Below are 21,094 nucleotides of genomic sequence, written 5' to 3' on the forward strand. Positions count from 1 at the left end.
AATGCACTCAATGGCTTGGCCTCCATTGCCTTTTGTAGCAATCAGTTCCACAGGTTAATAACCCTCTGGTTTAAGAAATTCTTTCTCATCTCAGTTCTAAAGCCTTCACTCTGAGGCTGTGCCTCAGATCCTAATCTCTTCTACTCTCCGACTATCCACGTCCACTCTACCTGCACTTCTCAAAATCCTGTACATTTCAATCAGATCCCCATAATCCCGCAAAACTCTTTCGAGTATAGATTCAGAGTTTTCAACCCCAACTCATGTGACAACACTTCATCCACAGAATCATTACTGTCAGCCTCTTCTGGACCTACTTCAATGTCAGCACATCCTTCCTTAGATATGGGGCCCCAAACTGCTACAATATTCCAAAATTGGTTTCAGGTCTCATTATCTAAGGATTTACAGCTGTCACATTGTCAGCAATCTTAGTTATATGAGTTTTCATGTAAAATTTAACAGTCATTAATTCATCAAATCCCTAAGTGCACAAGGTCAGAAATCACACGACACCAGGTTATAGTCGAACCAGGTTTATTTGAAAGCAGATTTCTAAGCCTCACTCCTTCTTCAGGTGTTAATGATAGAGAAGTAGTATCAGACACTGAATTTATAAATAAAAGATCAAAGGGTCACACCACTGATCAGGATTTTTTTAACAAGTCTCAGGTGCTATTAAATCTTTAATCAGTTAGAAAGTTTTAATTGATTAATTTGTATATGTAAATCCCCAAATTGCCCTGAGAGAACTAAAGGCTTTAACAGTGTAAAGAAGTGATGACATTTTAGGTCAGACAATGCATGTCCAGTGTGAGACCTTGGGAAGAATCTGTTTGGGTTTTGGTTTGGAGTCAGACTGGTTTTATTTCTAAAGTAAGAATTTACAAAACGCCATATTAACTGTCCATAATTGGGTGCCTTTTGAACAAAATACAATGTATCCGCAAATACAAATTCACCCCATAGATTTACATGCGTGTGTGAGAATGTGTGTGTCTTTGAGTGAGGGAGAGAGTGAACGTGTTTGTGAGTGATGGTGGGGGCTGTGGGGAATAGAGAGAGAGAGAGAGAGAGAGAGAGAGAGAGAGAGAGAGAGAGAGAGAGAGAGAGAGAGAGAGAGAGAGAGAGAGAGAGAGAGAGAGCACGAGAAAGAGAAAGTGTGTACCTGTGTGAGGGAGTGTATATGTTTGTGTGTGAGAGAGAGACAGAGAGAGAGTGAGCATGTATGTGTGTGGGGGGGGGGGGGGGGGGGGGGGAAAGAGTGGGGAAAAGAGAATGTGCGTGTGTGAGAGGGGGGAGAGAGAGAGAGAGAGAGAGAGAGAGAGAGAGACAGAGAGAGAGAGAGAGAGAGAGAGAGAAAATGTATGTGTGTGCATGCGTGCGAGAGGTTGTGTGTCGGAGAAAGTATTGTACGTGTGTGAGGGGGATTGACAGAGAGAGGGGGAGAGAGTGTGTGCATGTGAAGGGAGAGAGAGCATATGCATAAGGGAGAGAGAGACAGAGAGTGATCACGTGTGTGAGAGTGAGAGAGACAGAAGTGTGTGTGAGGGGAAAGAGAGCGTGTGTGTGAGAGGGGGAGGCGGAGATAGAGGGAGAGGGGCAGGCAGAGAGAGAGAGGGAGAGAGGGAGGGAGAGAGAGAGGGAGGGAGTGTGTTGTGTGCTGAGGGAGTGAAAGAGTGCATATTGTGGGAGAGAGACACCGACAGGGTTCAATCCAAGCAACCAAAAAATCCATTAGACAGGGGTTTGCCTGCACATCCAATGTGGTCTACTGCATCTGTTGCTTCCGATGTGGCCTCCTCTATGTCAGTGAGAGCAAGCGGAGGTTCGGAGACCGCTTTGTAGAGCACCTGCGTTCTGTTCCTTACAAAGGACAACAACTTCCGATCATGAACCATTTCAACTCCCCCTCCTACTCCCTGGCGATATGTCCATCCTGAACTTCCTCCAGTGTCGCAATGACGCCACCTGGATCCTGGAGGAGCAACACCTCATGTTCTGCCTTGGGATCCTACCAACCAATGGTCTCAATGTGGGCTTTACCAGTTTCAAAATCTCCCCACCTCCAGCCTCATCCCATGAGCTACTCTCCCTCTCATCCCCACCTCCTTCACCTGACACAACATGTCCATCTTCTTTCCCACTTATCCACTCCTCCCACCTCTCTGACCACTCCCCACCACTGCCTACCTGCACTCACTTGTCACTATCCAACCTACCTTCTCCAGCCCCACACTTACTCTCTATTTATGTCAGAGCTCCCTTTCCCCTCCCCCATTTCTAAAGAAGGGTCCTGCCTGAAACATCAACTTTCCCGCTCCTCTGATCCTGCCTAACCAGCTGTGCTCCTCCAGCTCCACACTGTTACCTCTTTCTTTAAAATCTGTTGTTGCTATATCAATTGATCATTTTAAAACTGACACAGATTTTTGTTAGTGAAATGTACTTAGGACAATCAACCTACCAGACTTTTGGAATTGTACAATTTTCGTCTTCTATATTTCTTGAGATATCTCCGAAGTATTAACTTAAAGGTGTCTTGTGAATAAGACAAATAAAACACATTTCAATACTACTTCTCCTTGCTAAGCATCCCACCACAGGTCATTATTTAATGAATAGATTGTAATACTAATCAACAATGGCGCAGGTATTTTAGGAAAAATGATGGCAAATAGGCTTCGCTTTCAAGAACACTGCAATGTAGATACAGAGTACTTGAGAAGGAGAATAAAAAAGGAAATAAGTAGCAAGCTACAAGGAGCAAAAGAATAATTAAAAAGCAGAAGGAAACTGAGCGTGACATCCTACAATTAGAACAACTTTAAAAACATTGCAATATCTTTAAAGTATAAAAAGTAATAAAGCACAAACTAGAAGAACATGACATTATTACAGCAGCATTATCTGCAAATCACAGTTCCCCAGAAAAAATGGGGAGGTGGCGGCCTTATTGGAAGACTATTAATCTAGAGACCCAGCTAATGTTCTGCAGACCTGGTTTGAATCCTGCCATAGCAGATGAAAGAATTTGAATGTGACTGTAAAATATCTGCAGTTAGGAGTCAAATGATGACTGTGAAACCGTTGTCGATTTGAGAAAAATTCATTTGGTTCCCTAATGTACTACAGTGAAAGAAATTGCTTTATTTAGCATGTCAGGCTAGCATGCGACTCCAGACCCATATCAATGTGTTTTGACTCTTAACTATCAGCTGGGTATTTTGGGATACACAATAAATGCAGGCCCAGCCAGTGATGCCATAAATTAACAAAGCAAAAATAAAAAAGTGAACCTGCACTGATTGAAATTCGGCATCATTTCTTTTCTCTGTCCCCAAATTTATCCAAACATCCACCCTGTCCAGCTTCCTCAGCTTTCAAGGTTTTAAATAAAGGGATTTATTTATTCAAGCATTCACTCCAAAAGATTAAGGCGACATGACTGACTCAGTAGTTAAGCAATTACTCGAGGAAAAGGTAAAGAGAATAGTGCACTTTTTGCACGTCATAAGCAAAAGATTGGTTTATAATTCTAGCTTTCAGCATGTTCTGGATAAAAAGCAAGTATCACAGGTCTGATGAAAAATTGTTTGCACTCTTTACGGGTAGTCTAATAGAATTCAACACTCACAGTCATATATTAGGACTACTACTGAATTTCCGTGAGGAAATGGGATTTTCAACAGATTCAAAATGTCAGTTAATTTGTGCTTTGCTATTAGAATGCTTATTTTCTATACTGGTGGGCTTGAACTGGAACAGGTTAGCAGACACTGAGATATTGCAGTTTCCAGTTTATAAAAGGCATTTATGTCACTGCCCTGTTTGCTGTTGTATAAAAATTGATTTGGTTTCTTCCTGGATCTTGGGAGTAAAAGTAACGACATCTGAAGATTTTCTTTGTTGTTAAAATCAGGTGCCCACCAGCCCCTAAATCTGATCAATACTTGTGGGAAGAAAGCAGAAAGAAAACATGTGTTCTGATGAGAAACACCGGATTCAAAACATTAACTCTGCTTTTTTCCCCTGCAGATGCTGCCAGACCTGCTGAATTCCACTAGCAATTTATGTTTTTGTTTCAGATCTCCAGCATCCATAGTTCTTATTTATCCAATCAATACTTCTAACGTTCACCTAGAGTGATTTGTAAGTCCGATTTCATTACTACACCATGGCAAACAGGTTGGGTTATTCACACCTACTTATGATGAATCATTCCTATTCTTTACAAAGTTTCAAACTTGCAAATGCAAAGTCAAACATGTGTTTTGGCTAAGTCTACACATAATTGCGGGTATGAATTCCACAATCTTGATAGCCCATTCAAGGAAAGTACTCCAACCATAATCGCTCCATGAGGAGGCTGAGACATCTTTGAGTCGTTGCAGAAATTCTAAGTCAGCTGACCCTCAACAGCATCTTAGCAACCTTTCAAAATCTATTTTAAAAGCAAATTATTTGCAGAAAATTTCAAGTCAAATATCGATTTTTTTTAACTTAAAGACAGGACACTGGGTGATCGGCATGGTGGCTCAGTGCTTAGCACTGCTGACTCATAGCGCCAGGAAACCGGATTCGATTCTTCTCTCGGGTGACTGTCTGTGTGGAGTTTGCACATTCTCCCTGTGTCTGAGTGGGTTTCCTCCAGGTGCTCCAGTTTCCTCCCACAGTCCAGAGATGTGTAAACTAAGTAGATTGACTATGCTAAATTGCTCAGTGTTCAGGAATGTGTAGATTAGGTGGGTTATGGGGATGACTCTGGGTGGGATGCTCAGAGGGTCGGTGGGGACTTTTTGGGCCACAGGACCTGTTTTCACACTGTAGGGATTATAAGATCTATGATCTATGAACACAATAGCTACAATTTGTCAACCTGAAAGTGACCCATTTGTCCTGACTCTGTGTCTTAGCAGTCAGCTGATCTTCTATCTATACTAATATAAATGGTGATCTCCAACTGTGTGCGTCTTTCTTTTGTAGTGCCTCATCAATCAAGTGTTTTTGGAAATGAAAATACACAATTTCATTTTTTCCCCTTTGTCTACTATGCTTGTTACATCCTCAAAGAGCTGCAATGAATTGATGAAGCATAATTTCTTCACATAAAACCATACTGACTCTACTTAATTGAATTATAGATTTTTTAAATGCCCTGCTATATCTTCCCAAATAATTCTGGCATTGTCCCAGTGAAAGCTGTTTTGTCAACTGGCCTATTGTTCACTGCTTTCTTTCTTCCTTTTTTCCTGAACACAGTTGTTATGTTTGCAGTTTTCCAAACTACTGGCAGCTTTCCAGAATTTCTGGATGCATCCACGCATCAGAAATTATGTATTCTGCTATACAGATCAATTTGCAAGTATAATATTTCAGCCCAGTTAATAATTTGATAACTTCCATAATTATGTCATATAATAGATCTGGCCGTACGTGATTATGTCAAAGTGATTAATCTGCACAAATATCTGTTATAATTAAACTAAAATCTTAACTTTGCTGTACAGTGAATACGATTCAACTGTAGCCAGCCCATCACTTGGTACAATTACATATTCTAATTTTAACCACAGCCTTGCAAGTTTTAAATGCTATTTGTATGGAGCTAAGTGATCACAAATTAACTGCACCAAATAAACTGTCATGGAAACACAGCTATATATGTCATTTAACAGCACAAAAGAAATTGTCCTATTATTTTGATTAGCAACTCCTGTTTGGCCCACTTAAACAAATGTTAACAGATCAGGCCCACAGCTGATGAGCAGCACTGCAAGGAATACACTCAAGACTTAGGACTTACAGCTGAACAGCTTATAAATGGCAATTTTATAAGGCAAATACCAACATACATGAAAAGAGATATTTTTGGGTTTGAACCATTATGTCTCCATATTCCGTTACGCTCAGGAAATAAACAAAATAATGGAGAAGGCCACAACAAAGCATCAGGTCTTTAGCTGATAAAATAATCTTACCTTGGCAATTTGAGCCACTGCATTAGTACTCAAAGCTGCACTAGCAATGTCTTCAAGTTTACTCCTTGAAATTGCTGAGATGAAGTTTAAGTAATAAGACTCATAAAGTTGGTTCCGAAGATCCTACAAAAATAAATCAGATTCTATACAATTTGATATCAGTTAATAGCAATTTAATAGTCAGTTATTCAAGATCAGTTAAAACTTTACATCACAGAAACCATAAAAGTCACATTAATTATCTAATTATCTGTTAATTACCTGGCAAACTCGGTCAACATTTTCTTCGGTTGGCATAACAAAATATATTGCTGGAACATCTGGAATAGGATCTCGATCAGAATGCAACAACCTGAAAAATTTATCTGCAACTTAAGGTCAAACTACGTACTGCACTATATATACTAAATTTATCAAAAGAAAAGTGTTTTTTTTTAAAAATACAAATACTGGAAAATCAAAATTTGATTTTGTACAGGATGTATTTTATAAATATATTTTCAATTCAAACATTACGACTTGTTTTTCAACATTATATGCGTTAATGCATTTAACATAATAAAATGTCAAGAGTTACATCAAAAAACACATTTTTGGCACCAAACAAAAGGTGGGCGAATGACGATACGCTGATCAACGAGGTAGACTTTAGAGAGCATCTTAAAAGAGGAGAGACAGTTGAAGAGAGTTAGTGAGGGAATTTCAGAGTTTCTAGCCAGGGCAACTGAAAGCACAGCTACCAGTAGTGCAGTGCTTAAAATTAGAGGCGCTAAAGATGCAAAAGTTGGAGAAACTCAGGCATTACCAAAGGTCATAGACTTGGAGACATAGGGAAGGGTCAGGCCTTGGAGACATTTTTAAAAAACTATTTAAACAATATTAAAATTGGAGTTTTGTCAGGTGACAATGCCAGTGAATGCCAACAAGCAGAGGAATGATGGATGAATGGGATCTGGACTGATTTAAGACACAGGCAACAGGTTTTTGGATGGCTTAAAGTATAAATTAGGGTACAAAGTGGGAACCCTCTCAGGACATCAATGGGACAGTCAAGAAATAAAAATGGTATGAATGAGAATTTTAACAGAACAGCTATGGCAGGATAAGAGTAAAACAATGTTATGAAGTTGGACAAACACAGTCTTCGAAATGGCAGATGATGATTAGAAAGTCATTTCAGGGTCAAACAAAATATAGAGCTACAAATGGTCACCTCCATGTAGTTGGCACAGATGGAAATGTTGGAGAGGGAACAGGGTTTGTGGTGGGAACCAAAGGTAGCATTTGCATAGCAGCTTGTTAAAAAAACTAGAAATTCAAAACAACTTTCTGATTGATGTGCGCCAATTTTAAATTAGAACCAGTTCTAGAGCCAATTGTGTAGAATTCCATAAATATACTTAGAATCTGCTTCTAAATTGCTGTCAAATGTAACTATTAATTCTGTTAGCTAAATAAATTAAAGTAACAAGGACACAATGCAGCACAGGTCAATTTAAAGTATTCCCAAACTGAAAGGAATTTATTCTATGTTTTACATTATTATTGTCCATCATGATCTGGTTACATTTTAAATATTCAAGGTTAAATTCATCTTACAAGTGCAAAGTGATGCCCATGTCTCTCAATTCCTTCACAGACAGCAATGGTGAAATGATGTCCTGACCAATTCGGTCATAAATCAGAATCTGCACAAGAAACAGCTGTATCAGAAAGAGTAGATTTCCCGCTTTTATATAAATTATAGAATTCTCACACAGAACTTTGTTAATGTTAATTATTGTTTTCTAAAAATGCATAAATCTTAAAGGCAGGCAACTGAGAGTTATTGGTTCATAGGTCACTTAAGTCCGTTTAAAATACAGCAAAGAGAAACAAACGTTTTGAAAACAAACAATAAGTGCTGGACAAACCCATCAGGCCTGACAGCATATGTGAAGAGAGAAAAACAGAGTTAATGTTTTAAGTCCTTTATAACTTCTCCAGAATAGTTCTAAAGAAGTCTTATCCGACTTGAAACATGAACTGTTTCTATCCACTGATGCCAGGCTTGCTGAGTTTCTCCAGAATTTTCTGTTTTTGTTTTAGATTTCCAACAATTGCTGTATTTTGCTTTGATTTCACTCTCAAACTTTAGCAACAGCACTCTAGCAATACATTTGCTAGAAATTTAGGTATACAGAACATTTCCTCACCTTCCACACAGGCTCTGTAGTGCTGTTTTTAACTGGAATGACATTGAAGTTTAACATTCGTTTTAAAGCAGCTGCAAAATAAAGCAAAATTCCAATCAATGGCCTTCACCTTTGTATATTTAAAACTTAATTAACAATTAGTTAATGAAATAAGGGAGCCTGTTAACAGTTACTGTACGCAAATTGTATCCAAAACCAAATTTAAAAATGATTTTCTACAATATGTGCAAACATTACAAGAGGTTCAGCTTCCACTATCACCAGAAACTTCTTATTACAAGCAATTATTTTTGTGAAAGTTAGTTAATTGATGAATTGCATCCACCCATTTGATTTTGGAGATTTCCTTTCCTTACAATGTTTGTTTCAAGCTAGAAAGCAAAAGAGTTATTCTTCCCCATCCACATGTTTTGTAAAGTGCACAGTGTCCTACAAGTTGCAATTACGTAAAATTCAATAGGCAAACTATAGTACAATCCTCATAAGCATTTCCAATAAACTATCTGACAGTCCCCCATAGCCACTGCTTCCAAGACTGCCAGTGTTTCCTCAGTTAAAGTAATGCTGACATTTTAAAGCAAAAGCTTTAGCACTTTAGGGTAAAGGACTTTTGCCCATTTCAGCAACTAAAAATATTATGCAGCTACACACAAAGACCTATCAAAGGGCTTTGCAGATGCTGTATCACTAAAAGTGACTAATTTCTTATTTATTCAAGCACCTAAAGATGAAACCTGATATACACATCACTGTACAGCTTATTTTAATGTACATTTTGATTTTACACTGCTTCATCACAATGCATAATAAGCACAATACAATAAAACTAGCACTGAAATCATAAAATGGTTACAGTACAAGAGGATTCAGTCTGTCACATCCATGCTGGCTTTTTTTCCATAGAATCCCCAAAGTATGGAAACAGGCGAGTCAGCCCAAAAGTCCATACTAACCCTCCAAACAGTATCCCAGCCCAGATCCATCCCCCTAGCTTATGCCTGTAACTCTGCATTTCCCATGGCTAATTCACCTACTTTACATATCCCTGAACACCATGGGCAATTAGCGTGGTCAATCCTCCTAACATGCACATCTTTGGACCGTGGGAGGAAACCAGAGCACCCAGAGGAAACATATGCAGACACGAGGAGAATGTGCAAATTCAATAGTCACCTGAGGCTGGAATTGAACCTGGGTTCCTGGCGCTGTGAGGCAGCAGTGTTAATCACTGAGCCAACATACCACCTTCTTGCTTTTTATAAGAGCAATTTACCTCTTGCCACTTCTTTGCCTTTTCTCCATAGCCCTTCTTTTTCAAATAATGACCTAATTCCTTTTTAAGTGCTTCCACTAGTCTCAGGCAGTGCATTTCTAGTTCCAACCACATGCTGTGTGAAAACATTTTTCCTCATTTCAGCAGTGCTTCTTTTGCAGAATACCTATGTCTGTGCCCTTTGATCCTTGATTCTTTCACCAATGGGAACAGTTCCTCTCTACCTACTCTGTCCAGTCCCCTCATGATTTTGATAACCTCTATCAAATATTCTCTCAACATGCTTTTCTCCAAGGAGAACAGTCCCAGCTTCTCTAATCTACCCATGTAATTACAGGACCTCATCTGGAACCATTCTCATGATTTTTCTTGCACCCTTTCTCATCGCTTCGTATTCTTATTTAAAAAAAAGTGTGGTGTCAAGACCTGTTTTTCACTACTCCAGTTGAAGCAGAGAGAGTATGGGCTATAGGTTTGTCATAACCTTTTTTTTCACCCCATGCCTCTATTTATAAAGCCCAGGATCCAATATACTATTTGAATTGCTCATTCAACCTGTTCTACCACATTCAATGATATGTACACATTTTCCCAGATTGCATTACTCCTGCAGCCTCTAGAATTGTACCCTTAAATTTGTATTGTCTCTCCATGTTCTCTCTAATGAACTGAATCACTGCATGCTTTTTAAGAGTTAAATTTCATCTGCCACTTGTCTGCGCATTTCACCCACTTGTCCATGTCCTTTTTAAGTTTACCACAATTTCCTCACAGTTCACAGTACTTCCAAGTTTTGTGTCTTCCGCAAATTTTGAAATTGTGCTCTGTACACCAAGGGCTGGGTCGTGAATAATATTAGGAAATGCAGAGGTCCTGACACCAATCTACTGGAAACTCCACAATAAACATTGCAGCAATCCAAAAAGCATCCATAAGTCGTGAATCTGTGTGCTGTCCCTCAGCCAATTTCAAGTCCATCCACTTGTTCCATGAGTTCTACCTTTGCCTACAAGTCTGCTTTGCAGTGCTTTATCAAATGACTTTTTACAAGTCCACATGCACCACGTAAACAGCATTAGCCTCTCTAACCTTCTCTACTTCTTCATCAAAATACTCAAATAAATTACTTAAACATGATTTTAAGTTTTTTGTTACAGTGAAAATCTTAAAAGGTGAAATTCTGCTATTTGCTTCTGGTTATTTGAGAAATTCACTTTTTTTAAAAGTTGTAGGTCTTTGTGGTGATCATAACAAATTGGCAACGTTTGTATGACTGAATCCAGAGACTGTAAAATGGGTCCTATGGAATGTTCAAGAGTTTATACAAACAAGATTTCACATTTACTTTTCCTGCATTCAACGAAAAACCTGCATGGCTATTTATATTGATAGTAGGGACGGCTGATGCTGGAGAATCTGAAGCTTCAAAATTTCCCCTCCCCCAACTGCATCCCAAAACCAAGCTCAGCTCGTCCCCGCCTCCCTAACGATTTCTCCCACCTCAAACTCCACCCCCATCTCCTACCCACTAACCTCATCCCGCCTCCTTGACCTGTCTGTCCTCCCTGGACCGACCTATCCCTTCCCTAACTCCCCACCTACATTCACCTTTACTGGCTCCAACCTCCCGCCTCTTTGATTTGTCTGTCTCCTCTCCACCTATCTTCTCCCCGCCTCCCCCACTCTCCCTATTTATTTCAGAATCCCCTTACCCTCCCCCATTTCTGAAGAAGGGTCTACGGGCGAAACGTCAGCTTTCCAGCTCCTCTGATGCTGCTTGGCCTGCTGTGTCCATCCAGTTCTACACTGTGTTATCTCTGGCTATTTATATTGCTGTGTAGTTTTTAAAGAGAAGTAAGATCTGTCTGTTAGTATCTTGTAACGGTTTGCAAAGATTGATTTGAAGGCAATGGAGAGAGAAAGAATTTGTTGCTTGACAGTAGAGATTAAGAGGTCAAAGATTGTTGAAATATTGGCTCAGCACATGAACCTTGAGGAGAAAGTGCCATCCTGAGAGTTAAGAGTTAGCCCAGATTTCAATTGCAAATGAAGCAAACTTAAACTGTGATGAGAAAGAGAAAGGTAGAACTTGAAACAGGATTCCAAAGAGGAAGAAAGGGTGACCCTTGAATTACAATGAGAAAATGAAATAAGCAAATTTTAAATTGCAAGGAACTGCTTAGACTATATGAATGGGATTGCTAGTAAAACTTCAGGAAGATTCAGATTTAATTCCTTGTTTTAATTTGACAATGAACATTTGCTTAGACCCTATATTCAGTGAGAAGGAAGTTGAAGTACACTCCAGAAAATTGCTACAAAGCAGCAGCGGCCTACAGAAATTGGACAATTTTATTGCAGTGTCTGTTTGAGGTACAGCTTTGGACGTCCACTCGTTTCTTTCAGATGAGTAGTTTGGCGCTATATGTGAAAACTACTGCTCTCAATGCCTTTGAATTAATGTCACAGGCTTAAAGGCAGAAATGTAGAGAAGAAAAACAGTCAGATTTTTGGGGAGTTTGTTAGGCAAAAAGAAATGGTGTTTTGTAGATGGTGTAAGTTGATGAAAGTTGCACCAAATTTTGAAAATCTTAAGGAAAATAATTCTGAAAGAAAAATTCAAACATAAATTGGGAGTGAGGTCTACCTGGAAGATGACAATGTTTTGAAAATAAGAGTGGCTGCAGTAATGGCAGGTGACTGTAAGTTAAATCACAAACATGTTAGTAACAGATCTTTGTTAAGAAAAACTGACAGTGTAAGAAGCTTGTTCATAGTGAGAAAAATGGTAGAGGTTGGAGGAAAGGCAGAGTCACAAAAAGACAGTTTGATAAGCTTAATTCAGAAGTGCAGTCATATTATTATTTCATAAAAAAGAGGTGGTGCATACAGGGGATCGAATCAGAGGGCAGCAGAGACATCTTTTAGTGGAGTTCTGGGAGATGGCACTGCAGTCACCATGACTGGGGAGCGGATCGCAACAGGGCACCCTCACTTATCGACACCAGGAACAGTATTGAATCAGATGGCAGCAGAGATGTCACTCAGAGGAATTCTGGGAGATGGTGCTGCTGTCACCATGACTGGTCTGAATATTGCAAGGAACTGGTGTTAAGGAGTGCTTCAACCCAAAACACTACATCAGTTTAGTCAAGAGGGAAAAGGAAGTGTACACTAGATCTAGGCAGCTACAAACTGGCAAAGTCCTTGACGATTATAGAGAAGAACTTAAGCACAAAATTAGGAAGGTAAAAGGTGACATGAAATGTTTTTTGCAAACAGGGTCAAGGAGAATCCCAAGGCTTTTTATGCATATATTAGAAGAGGGTAGCAATGAAAGAGTAGGTGCACTCACGGGCAATGGAAGGAAGTTTTGTGTGAAACCATAGTAAGTCGGAGAAATCCTTAATAAGTACTTTGTATTGTTATTCACCAAGGAGAAGCACATGACTGATGTTGAGCTCAGGGATGAGTTCGTGAATACTCTAGAGAATGTCAATATATTAAAGGAGGAAGATTTAGGTATCCTAAATAGCATTAAGGCTGACAAGTCCCCAGGGCCAGATGGGATATATCCCAGGTTGCGAGAGGCAAGGGAAGAAACAGCTGAGGCATTCGGAGATATCTTCACATCCACCTTGATCACTGGCGAGGTGCCAGGGCACTGGAGATTAGCCAATGTTGTTCCCTTGTTTAAGAAAGGATGCAGGGATAATCCATGAAATTATAGCCAGTGACTCTGACACATCTGTGGTGGGGAAGCTCTTGGGGGAAGATGCTGAGGGACAGGATATATGCACATTTGGAAGAAAATAGACTAGTTGGTGACAGGCAGCATGGTTTTGTACGGGGGAGGTCATGTCTCACTAACTTGATCAAACGTTTTGAAGAGGTAACAAAGATAATTGATGAGATAAGAGCTGTGGGTGTCGTTTATCTGGACTTTAATAAGGCATTTGATAAAGTCTCACAGGGCAGATTGGTACAAAGATTAAAATCACATGGGATTCGGGGCGGGCTGGCCAGACAGATACAAAACTTGCTTAGTCATAGAAGATAGGGGGTAGTGGTAGAAGGGTGTTTTTCAGCATGGAGTCTCGTAACCAGTGGTGTTCGACAGAGATCAGTCTTAGGTCCTCTGTTGTTTGTAGTTTATATAAATGATCTGGAGAAAACGGTGGGTGGTCTGATTAGAGGGTTTGCAGATGACACAAAGAGAGGTGAATTTGCTGATAATGCCCACAATTGTGAAAGGATACAAAATAGATTGGCGATTGGGCACAGAAATGGCAGATGGAGTTTAATTCAGACAAATGTGAGGTGATGCATTTTGGAGGATCAAATTTAGGTGTGAATTGTACTGTTAACAGCAGAACTCTTAGGAACATTAACATACAGATGGATCTGGGTGTGCAAGTCCACAGTTCCCTAAAAGTGGCAACATAGGCGGCCAAAGTGATTAAGAAGGCAAATGGCATGCTTGCCTTCAAAGGCTGGGGCAATGGAGTACAAGAGTTGGCAAAACATATTGCAGCTATATAAAACTCTATTAAGGCCGCATTTGGAGTATTGTGTGCAGTTTTGGTTGCCACATTTTCAGAGGACATGGAAGCTTTGGAGAGAGAGCAAAGAAGGTTCACCAGGATGTTGCCTGGTCTCCAGGGCATTGACTATGAGGAAAGGTTAAAAGACTAGGGTTGCTTTCACTGAAAAGACGGCGGCTGAAAGGAGGACTGATAGTGGTCTATAAAATTATGAGAAGCATAGACAGGGTGGATAGTCAGAGGCCCCGTTCTAGGGTTGAAATTTCAAGTCAAGGGGGCACCAGTTCAAGGTGAGAGGGCAAAAGTTTAAGGGAGATGTGCGAGGGAAGTTTTTCACACAGAGTGGCAGGAGCCAGGAATGCACTACCAGAGGTGGTAGTGGAAGCAGGGACATTGGTGACATTTAAGAGGTATCAGGGCAGAAGTTTTGTTATTTTAGTTTAGTCAGGGCATGATGACCGGCACAGGCTTGGAGGGCCAAAGGGCCTGTTTCTGTGCCATACTTCTCTTTTGTGATCAGAAATAATGGGAACTGCAGATGCTGGAGAATCCAAGATAATAAAATGTGAAGCTGGATGAACACAGCAGGCCAAGCAGCATCTTAGGAGCACAAAAGCTGACATTTCGGGCCTAGACCTTTCATCAGAGAGGGGGATGGGGAGAGGGTTCTGAAATAAATAGGGAGAGAGGGGGAGGCGGACCTAAGATGGATAGGGGAGAAGATAGGTGGAGAGGAGAGTATACGTGGGGAGGGGATAGGTCAGTCCGGGGAGGACGGATAGGTCAAGGAGGCCGGATGAGGTTGGTAGGTGGGAAATGGAGGTGCGGCTTGAGGTGGGAGGAGGGGATAGGTGAGAGGAAGAACAGTTTAGGGAGGGACGGATGAGCTGGGGTGGTTTTGTGATGCAGTGGGGGAGGGGACAAGCCCAGCTCCCCCTCTCTCCCTATTTATTTCAGAACCCTCTCCCCATCCCCCTCTCTGATGAAGGGTCTAGGCCCGAAATGTCAGCTTTTGTGATCCTGAGATGCTGCTTGGCCTGCTGTGTTCATCCAGCTACACACTTTGTTATCATACTTCTCTTTTGTTCTGTTTTGAATCTTGGAAATGAAAACAGAAGACCGTAGCATTTGTAAGGTTACAGAGAATGCATCAAGAGTACCAAACAAATGAGTAAAGCTGATCCACTAAAGTGGATTAGGATACTGGAAATTATGAAGTTTTTAACGGTGAAGTGTCTCCACTGTTAACTGTTGAGGCAGAGAAGCCAATTGTTATTTTTAAAGATATAAAATCAGCACTGCCCCTGATATTATCAAACAACAGGAAGTGGTCTCCAGAAAATTTGTGAAATAAAAACGTTTTAGTAGAAATTATTTACCTGTTTCTTTATATAAAAATAATTTCAAATGTGACATCATTACTTTTCCTGAAGTTGCTGGTGTTATCCTTAATTTGCTAATTAATGGCATGGATTGTTGTTAGGAAAAAACTTAGGGAGTAGGTACTGTTGTCACCAATCGTCTCGGGAAAGATCTTTGAGCCTCTGAAATTGAAGTTGTCTTGGAAAAAATGTAAGCAACAACTTTCTTCAATCTGATTTCAAGAATTAAAGTTTATAAATGATGTGTTCAAAGACACATTCAGTCTAGTAATTTTAAGTAATGGGATCATCGCACTCAAAAGGAAAGATTAATAGTCACAAAAGAGTTAAAATTGTCCAAATTAAAAATGTAGGAGAGACATGACATATATATTGTAAAGCAGTTAGTAACAGTATTCAAAGATAATGATGAGACAAAAAAAAATTCTTTAAAGGAGACTGAAAAAGCTGGAATCAACATCTTTGAATGTTTCTTCTGTTGCCTTCTCCCGTGTGCCTATTTCTTTTGACAAGTCCTCTCCCCATCCCACAGATTGCTCCAACACTCTTCCTCCACCTGCAGCCCTCCCTCTGGCCTTTTGTCTGCATTTGACTTGTTCTTTGAGAACGGTTAACATGACATTGGTCACCTTAATTTCTCTGTCCCCTCGCCCACTAGTAGCTATCTCCCTCTCACATATGTCCTCTTATCTCCCTGTGGACATTGATGCCACCATCTAATGTCAGGCTACTTTTTCTGCAACAGTCACTAATCTCAATTTTTCTGAGGTCTCCTTCCAACAGCCTCCAAACTCATACTTGTCCGACCCAATACTGCCAGCATTCCAACTTCTCCCTGAAATCCACAAACGAGACTGCCCAGACAGAGATACGTGCATAAAAAATAGCTGCAGGAGAAGGCCACTTAACCATTCAAGTCTGCATCACCATTCAATATGATCATGGCTGGTCAAGCAATTTCGATATCCCATTCTCACTTTCTCTCTATACTCCTTATCCCATTAGCCGCAGGGGTCATGTCCAGTTTCCTCTCGAATATATCTAATGAACTGGCCCCAACAGCTTCCTATGGGAGAGAATTCCACAAGTTCACAACTCTTTGGGTGAAGAAATTCTTCTCCATTTCAATTCTGAATGACTTACCCTTTATTCTTAGGCTGTGACCCCAACTTCCCTGACGCTGGGAACATTCTTCCTGCATCTAGCCTGTCCAGTCCCATCAGTACTTTCTATGTTTCTATAAGATAACCTCCACATTCCTCTAAATTCCATTAAGTAGAAGCCCAGTCGATCCAGTCTTTCCTCGTATCTCAGTCCTGTCATCCCGGGAATCAGTCTGGTAAACCTTCGCTGGACTCTCTCAACAGCAAGAATGTCCTTCCTCAGACTAGGAGACCAAAACTGCACAACATACTCAAGGTGTGGTCTCATCAAGGCATTGTATAACTGCAGCAACACAATCCTTAGTCCGATACTCAGATCATCTCCCAATGAAGGCCAGCATGCCATTAGCTTTCCTCTCTATCTGCTGCAACTGCAAGCCAACCTTCAGTAATCGTTCCACCAAAACACCCAGGTCTCGTTGCACCTCTCTTTTCCTAAACTGTGACCATTCAGACAATAATATGCATTCCTGTTTCTGTGATCAAAGCAGATAACCTCATATTTATCCATATGATATTACATTACCTCTGATATGATGATCTTTAATTTTCATTACTAATCTCTTGTGTGGAACCTTGTCAAAAGCTTCTTTACTGGTCACCCCCTCAAAAAATTCCAGAAGATTTGCCAAGTATGATTTTCCTTTAGTGAATCCATGCTGACCAGGACTGATTCTGTCACTGTTTTCAAAATGCTCAGTTATTACATTATTAATAACGACTCTAACATTTTCCCCACCACCAATGTCAGGCTCACTGGTCCAAAATCCCCCATTTTCTCTCTCCCTGTTTTTAAAACAGAAAGAGTGACGTTACATTATATACCCTCTAGTCTATTGGAGCTCTTCCAGAGTCTACAGAAAGCTGGAAAATGATCACCAATTACCCTATTTCTGGGGCCACTTCCTGAAGTACTCTGGGATGTAGACCATCAGGCCCTGAGGACTTATCGAGTTTTAATCCCATCAATTTCCCCAATACTATTTCCTGACTAATAAGGATTTCCTCGAGTTCCTCCTTCATGTTTGACCATCTGTCCCCTGACATTTCCTAAAGGTTACTTGTGTCCTCCTTAGTGAAGACAGATCCAAATATTGTTCAACTGGTCTGCCATCTCTTTGTTGTCCATTACAAATTCACCTGACTCTAATCGCATAGGACCTACATTTGTCTTCACCAGTTTTTTTCTCTTCACATATCTACAGAAGCTTTTGCAGTCAGTTTTTATGTTTTCCACAAGGTTACTTCCATATTCTATTTTTCCCTTCCAAATTAAATCCTTTGTCTTCCTCTGCTGAATTTTAAATTTCTCCCAGTCCTCATTTTTGCTACTTTTTCTGGCCAATTTATATGCCTCCTTTAACACTATCCCTGACTTCCCTTGAAGATGGTTGTACCATATCTCCTGTTTTACTTTTACACCAGATAGGGATTAACAGTTGTTAAAGTTCATCCATATGTTCTTTAGATGTCTGCCATTTCCTATTAATCATCAACCCCTTAAGTATCCTTAGCCAGCTTATCCAAGCAAATGCATAACTTGTACGATCAAAGTTAACTTTCTTAAAGTTCACGACCATAGTTTCAGATTTAATTATATCACTCTCCACCAGAATGAAGAATTCTACCATATTACGGTCAATCTTCACCAAAGGATCTGGTACCATAATGTTGCTAATTAATTCTCTCTCATCACACAATAAACAGTCCAGGATGGCTTACTCTCCAGTTGGTTCCTTGACACATTGGTTGAGAAAACCAACCCTCATACATTCCAGGAAATCCCCATCCATTACCATTCTGCTCCACCTGGCCAAGCTTGTCCTCATTTGAATAACTTCTCCTTTAACTCCTCTCATTTCCTTTTAAGGTATAGGTCATGGCCACCTGTATAGCCCTCAGTTACGCCTGTCTCCATACAGGGTACATGGAACATACCTTGTTCTAATCTTACTCGGGTCCCTCCCCACAATTCTTTCTCCGGTACGTCAATGATGCCATCAGCGCTGTTTCACTCTCTTATCTGGAACTGTAAACAATCAATCAGTTTTGCTTCCAATTTCCACCCTGCTCTCACCTTCACCTAGTCTATTTCTGACTCCTCTGTTCCCTTCCTTGACATTTTTGTTTCTATTTTTAGGACAGGCTGGCCACCAATATCCATTACAAATCCACTGACTCCCAGTTACTTGAATAATACATCCTCACACCCCGCTTTCTGGAAAGGCTCCATTCCATTCTCCCAGTTTCTCCATCTCCATCATACATGTTTTGATGATGCCAACATCTGTAGGGTGGCCTGTGAACTGTCCACCTACTTTCTCAGCTAAGGATTCCCCAGCCGTTTCCTGCACTTCTTTTGTCATCCCTTCTCTTCCCCTCCCAGAACCAGGGTCATCCGGTCCTCACTTTCTATCCCACCAGCATTCACATCCAAAAGATCATAAGCTGCCATTACTACCACTCCCAGACACATATTCCCATCCCCTTCTTTGTCAGCATTCTGCAGGGACTGTTCCCTCCAGGATACCCTGGTCCACTCCTCTTCCACTACCGACATCTCCCCCACACTCCATGACACCTTCCCCTGTGACAGAATGTAACATTTGCCCATTTACTTCCTCCCTTCTCACTATCCAGATACACCTTCCAGGTGAACCAGTGCACGTTGCTCAGTGATAATGGGAACTGCAGATGCTGGAGAATCCAAGATAATAAAGTGTGAAGCTGGATGAACACAGCAGGCCAAGCAGCATCTCTGGAGCGCAAAACCAGATGTTTCGGGCCTAGACCCTTCATCAGAGAGGGGGATGGGGTGAGGGTTCTGGAATAAATAGGAAGAGAGGGGGAGGCGGATCGAAGATGGAGAGAAAAGAAGATAGGTGGAGAGGAGAGTATAGGTGGGGAGGCAGGGAGGGGATAGATCAGTCCAGGGAAGACGGACAGGTCAAGGAGGTGGGATGATGTTAGTAGGTAGGAAATGGAGGTGCGGCTTGGGGTGGGAGGAAGGGATGGGTGAGAGGAAGAACAGGTTAGGGAGGCAGAGACAGGCTGGGCTGGTTGTGTGGTGTAGTGGGGGGAGGGGACGAACTGGGCTGGTTTTGGGATGCGGTGGGGGAAGGGGAGGTTTTGAAGCTGGTGAAGTCCACATTGATACCATTGGGCTGCAGGGTTCCCAAACGGAATATGAGTTGCTGTTCCTGCAACCTTCAGGTGGCATCATTGTGGCACTGCAGGAGGCCCATGATGGACATGTCATCTAAAGAATGGGAGGGGGAGTTGACATGGTTTGTGACTGGGAGGTGCAGTTGTTTATTGCGAACCGAGCGGAGGTGTCCTGCAAAGCGGTCCCCAAGCCTCCGCTTGGTTTCCCCAACATAGAGGAAGCCACACCGGGTACAATGGATACAGTATACCACATTGGCAGATGTGCAGGTGAACCTCTTCTTAATATGGAAAGTCATCTTGGGGCCTGGGATAGGGGTGAGGGAGGAGGTGTGGGGGCAAGTGTAGCATTTCCTGCGGTTGCAGGGGTAGGTGCCAGGTGTGGTAGGGTTGGAGGGCAGTGTGGAGCGAACAAGGGAGTCATGGAGCGAGTGGTCTCTCCGGAAAGCAGACAAGGGTGGGGATGGAAAAACGTCTTGGGTGGTGGGGTCGGATTGTAGATGGCGGAAGTGTTGGAGGATGATGCGTTGTATCCGGAGGTTGGTGGGGTGGTGTGTGAGAACGAGGGGATCCTCTTTGGGCGGTTGTGGTGGGGGCGGGTTGTGAGGGATGTGTTGCGGGAAATGCGGGAGACGCGGTCAAGGGCGTTCTCGACCACTGTGGGGGGAAACTTGTGGTCCTTGAAGAACTTGGACATCTAGGATGTGCGGGAGTGGAATGCCTCATCGTGGGAGCAGATGCAGCGGAGGCGGAGGAATTGGGAATATGGGATGGAATTTTTGCAGGAGGGTGGGTGGGTGGGTGGAGGTGTATTCTAGGTAGCTGTGGGAGTCGGTGGGCTTGAAATGGACATCAGTTACAAGCTGGTTGCCTGAGATGGAGACTGAGAGGTCCAGGAAGGTAAGGGATGTGCTGGAGATGGCCCAGGTGAACTGAAGGTTGGGGTGGAAGGTGTTGGTGAAGTGGATGAACTGTTCGACTCCTTTGGGGAACAAGAGGCGGTGCCGATACAGTCATCAATGTAACGGAGGAAGAGGTGGGGTTTGGGGCCTGTGTAGGTGCGGAAGAGGGACTGTTCCACGTAACCTACAAAGAGGCAGGCATAACTGGGGGCCATGCGTGTGCCCATGGCCACCCCCTTTGTCTGTAGGAAGTGGGAGGAATCGAAAGAGAAGTTGTTGAGGGTGATGATGAGTTCGGCTAGGCGGATGAGCGTGTCGGTGGAGGGGAACGGGTCAGGCCTGTGGGACAGGAAGAGGCGGAGGGCCTTGAGGCCATCTGCATGCGGAATACAGGTGTATAGGGACTGGACGTCCATGGTGAAAATGAGGTGTTGGGGGCCAGGGAATTGGAAGTCCTGGAGGAGGTGGAGTGCGTGGGTGGTGTCACGG

The 21,094-nt window shown here is 41.9% G+C and overlaps 1 protein-coding gene across 1 annotated transcript in view; it reads right to left on the bottom strand.

The window, feature by feature from the left end:
• Positions 1-21,094, bottom strand: part of scfd1 (sec1 family domain containing 1) — a 169,418-nt gene that overhangs the window by 141,446 nt on the left and 6,878 nt on the right. Inside the window, exons 2-5 of the mRNA XM_048538268.2 lie at positions 8,177-8,247; positions 7,581-7,669; positions 6,243-6,333; positions 5,982-6,104 (exon numbers count right to left, since the gene is read on the bottom strand). Of these exons, the coding sequence (XP_048394225.1) occupies positions 5,982-6,104; positions 6,243-6,333; positions 7,581-7,669; positions 8,177-8,247 (374 nt within the window). The remainder of the gene's footprint in view (positions 1-5,981; positions 6,105-6,242; positions 6,334-7,580; positions 7,670-8,176; positions 8,248-21,094) is intronic.

Source organism: Stegostoma tigrinum, chromosome 10 (genome assembly GCF_030684315.1).
Source record: "Stegostoma tigrinum isolate sSteTig4 chromosome 10, sSteTig4.hap1, whole genome shotgun sequence".
NCBI lineage: Eukaryota > Metazoa > Chordata > Chondrichthyes > Orectolobiformes > Stegostomatidae > Stegostoma > Stegostoma tigrinum.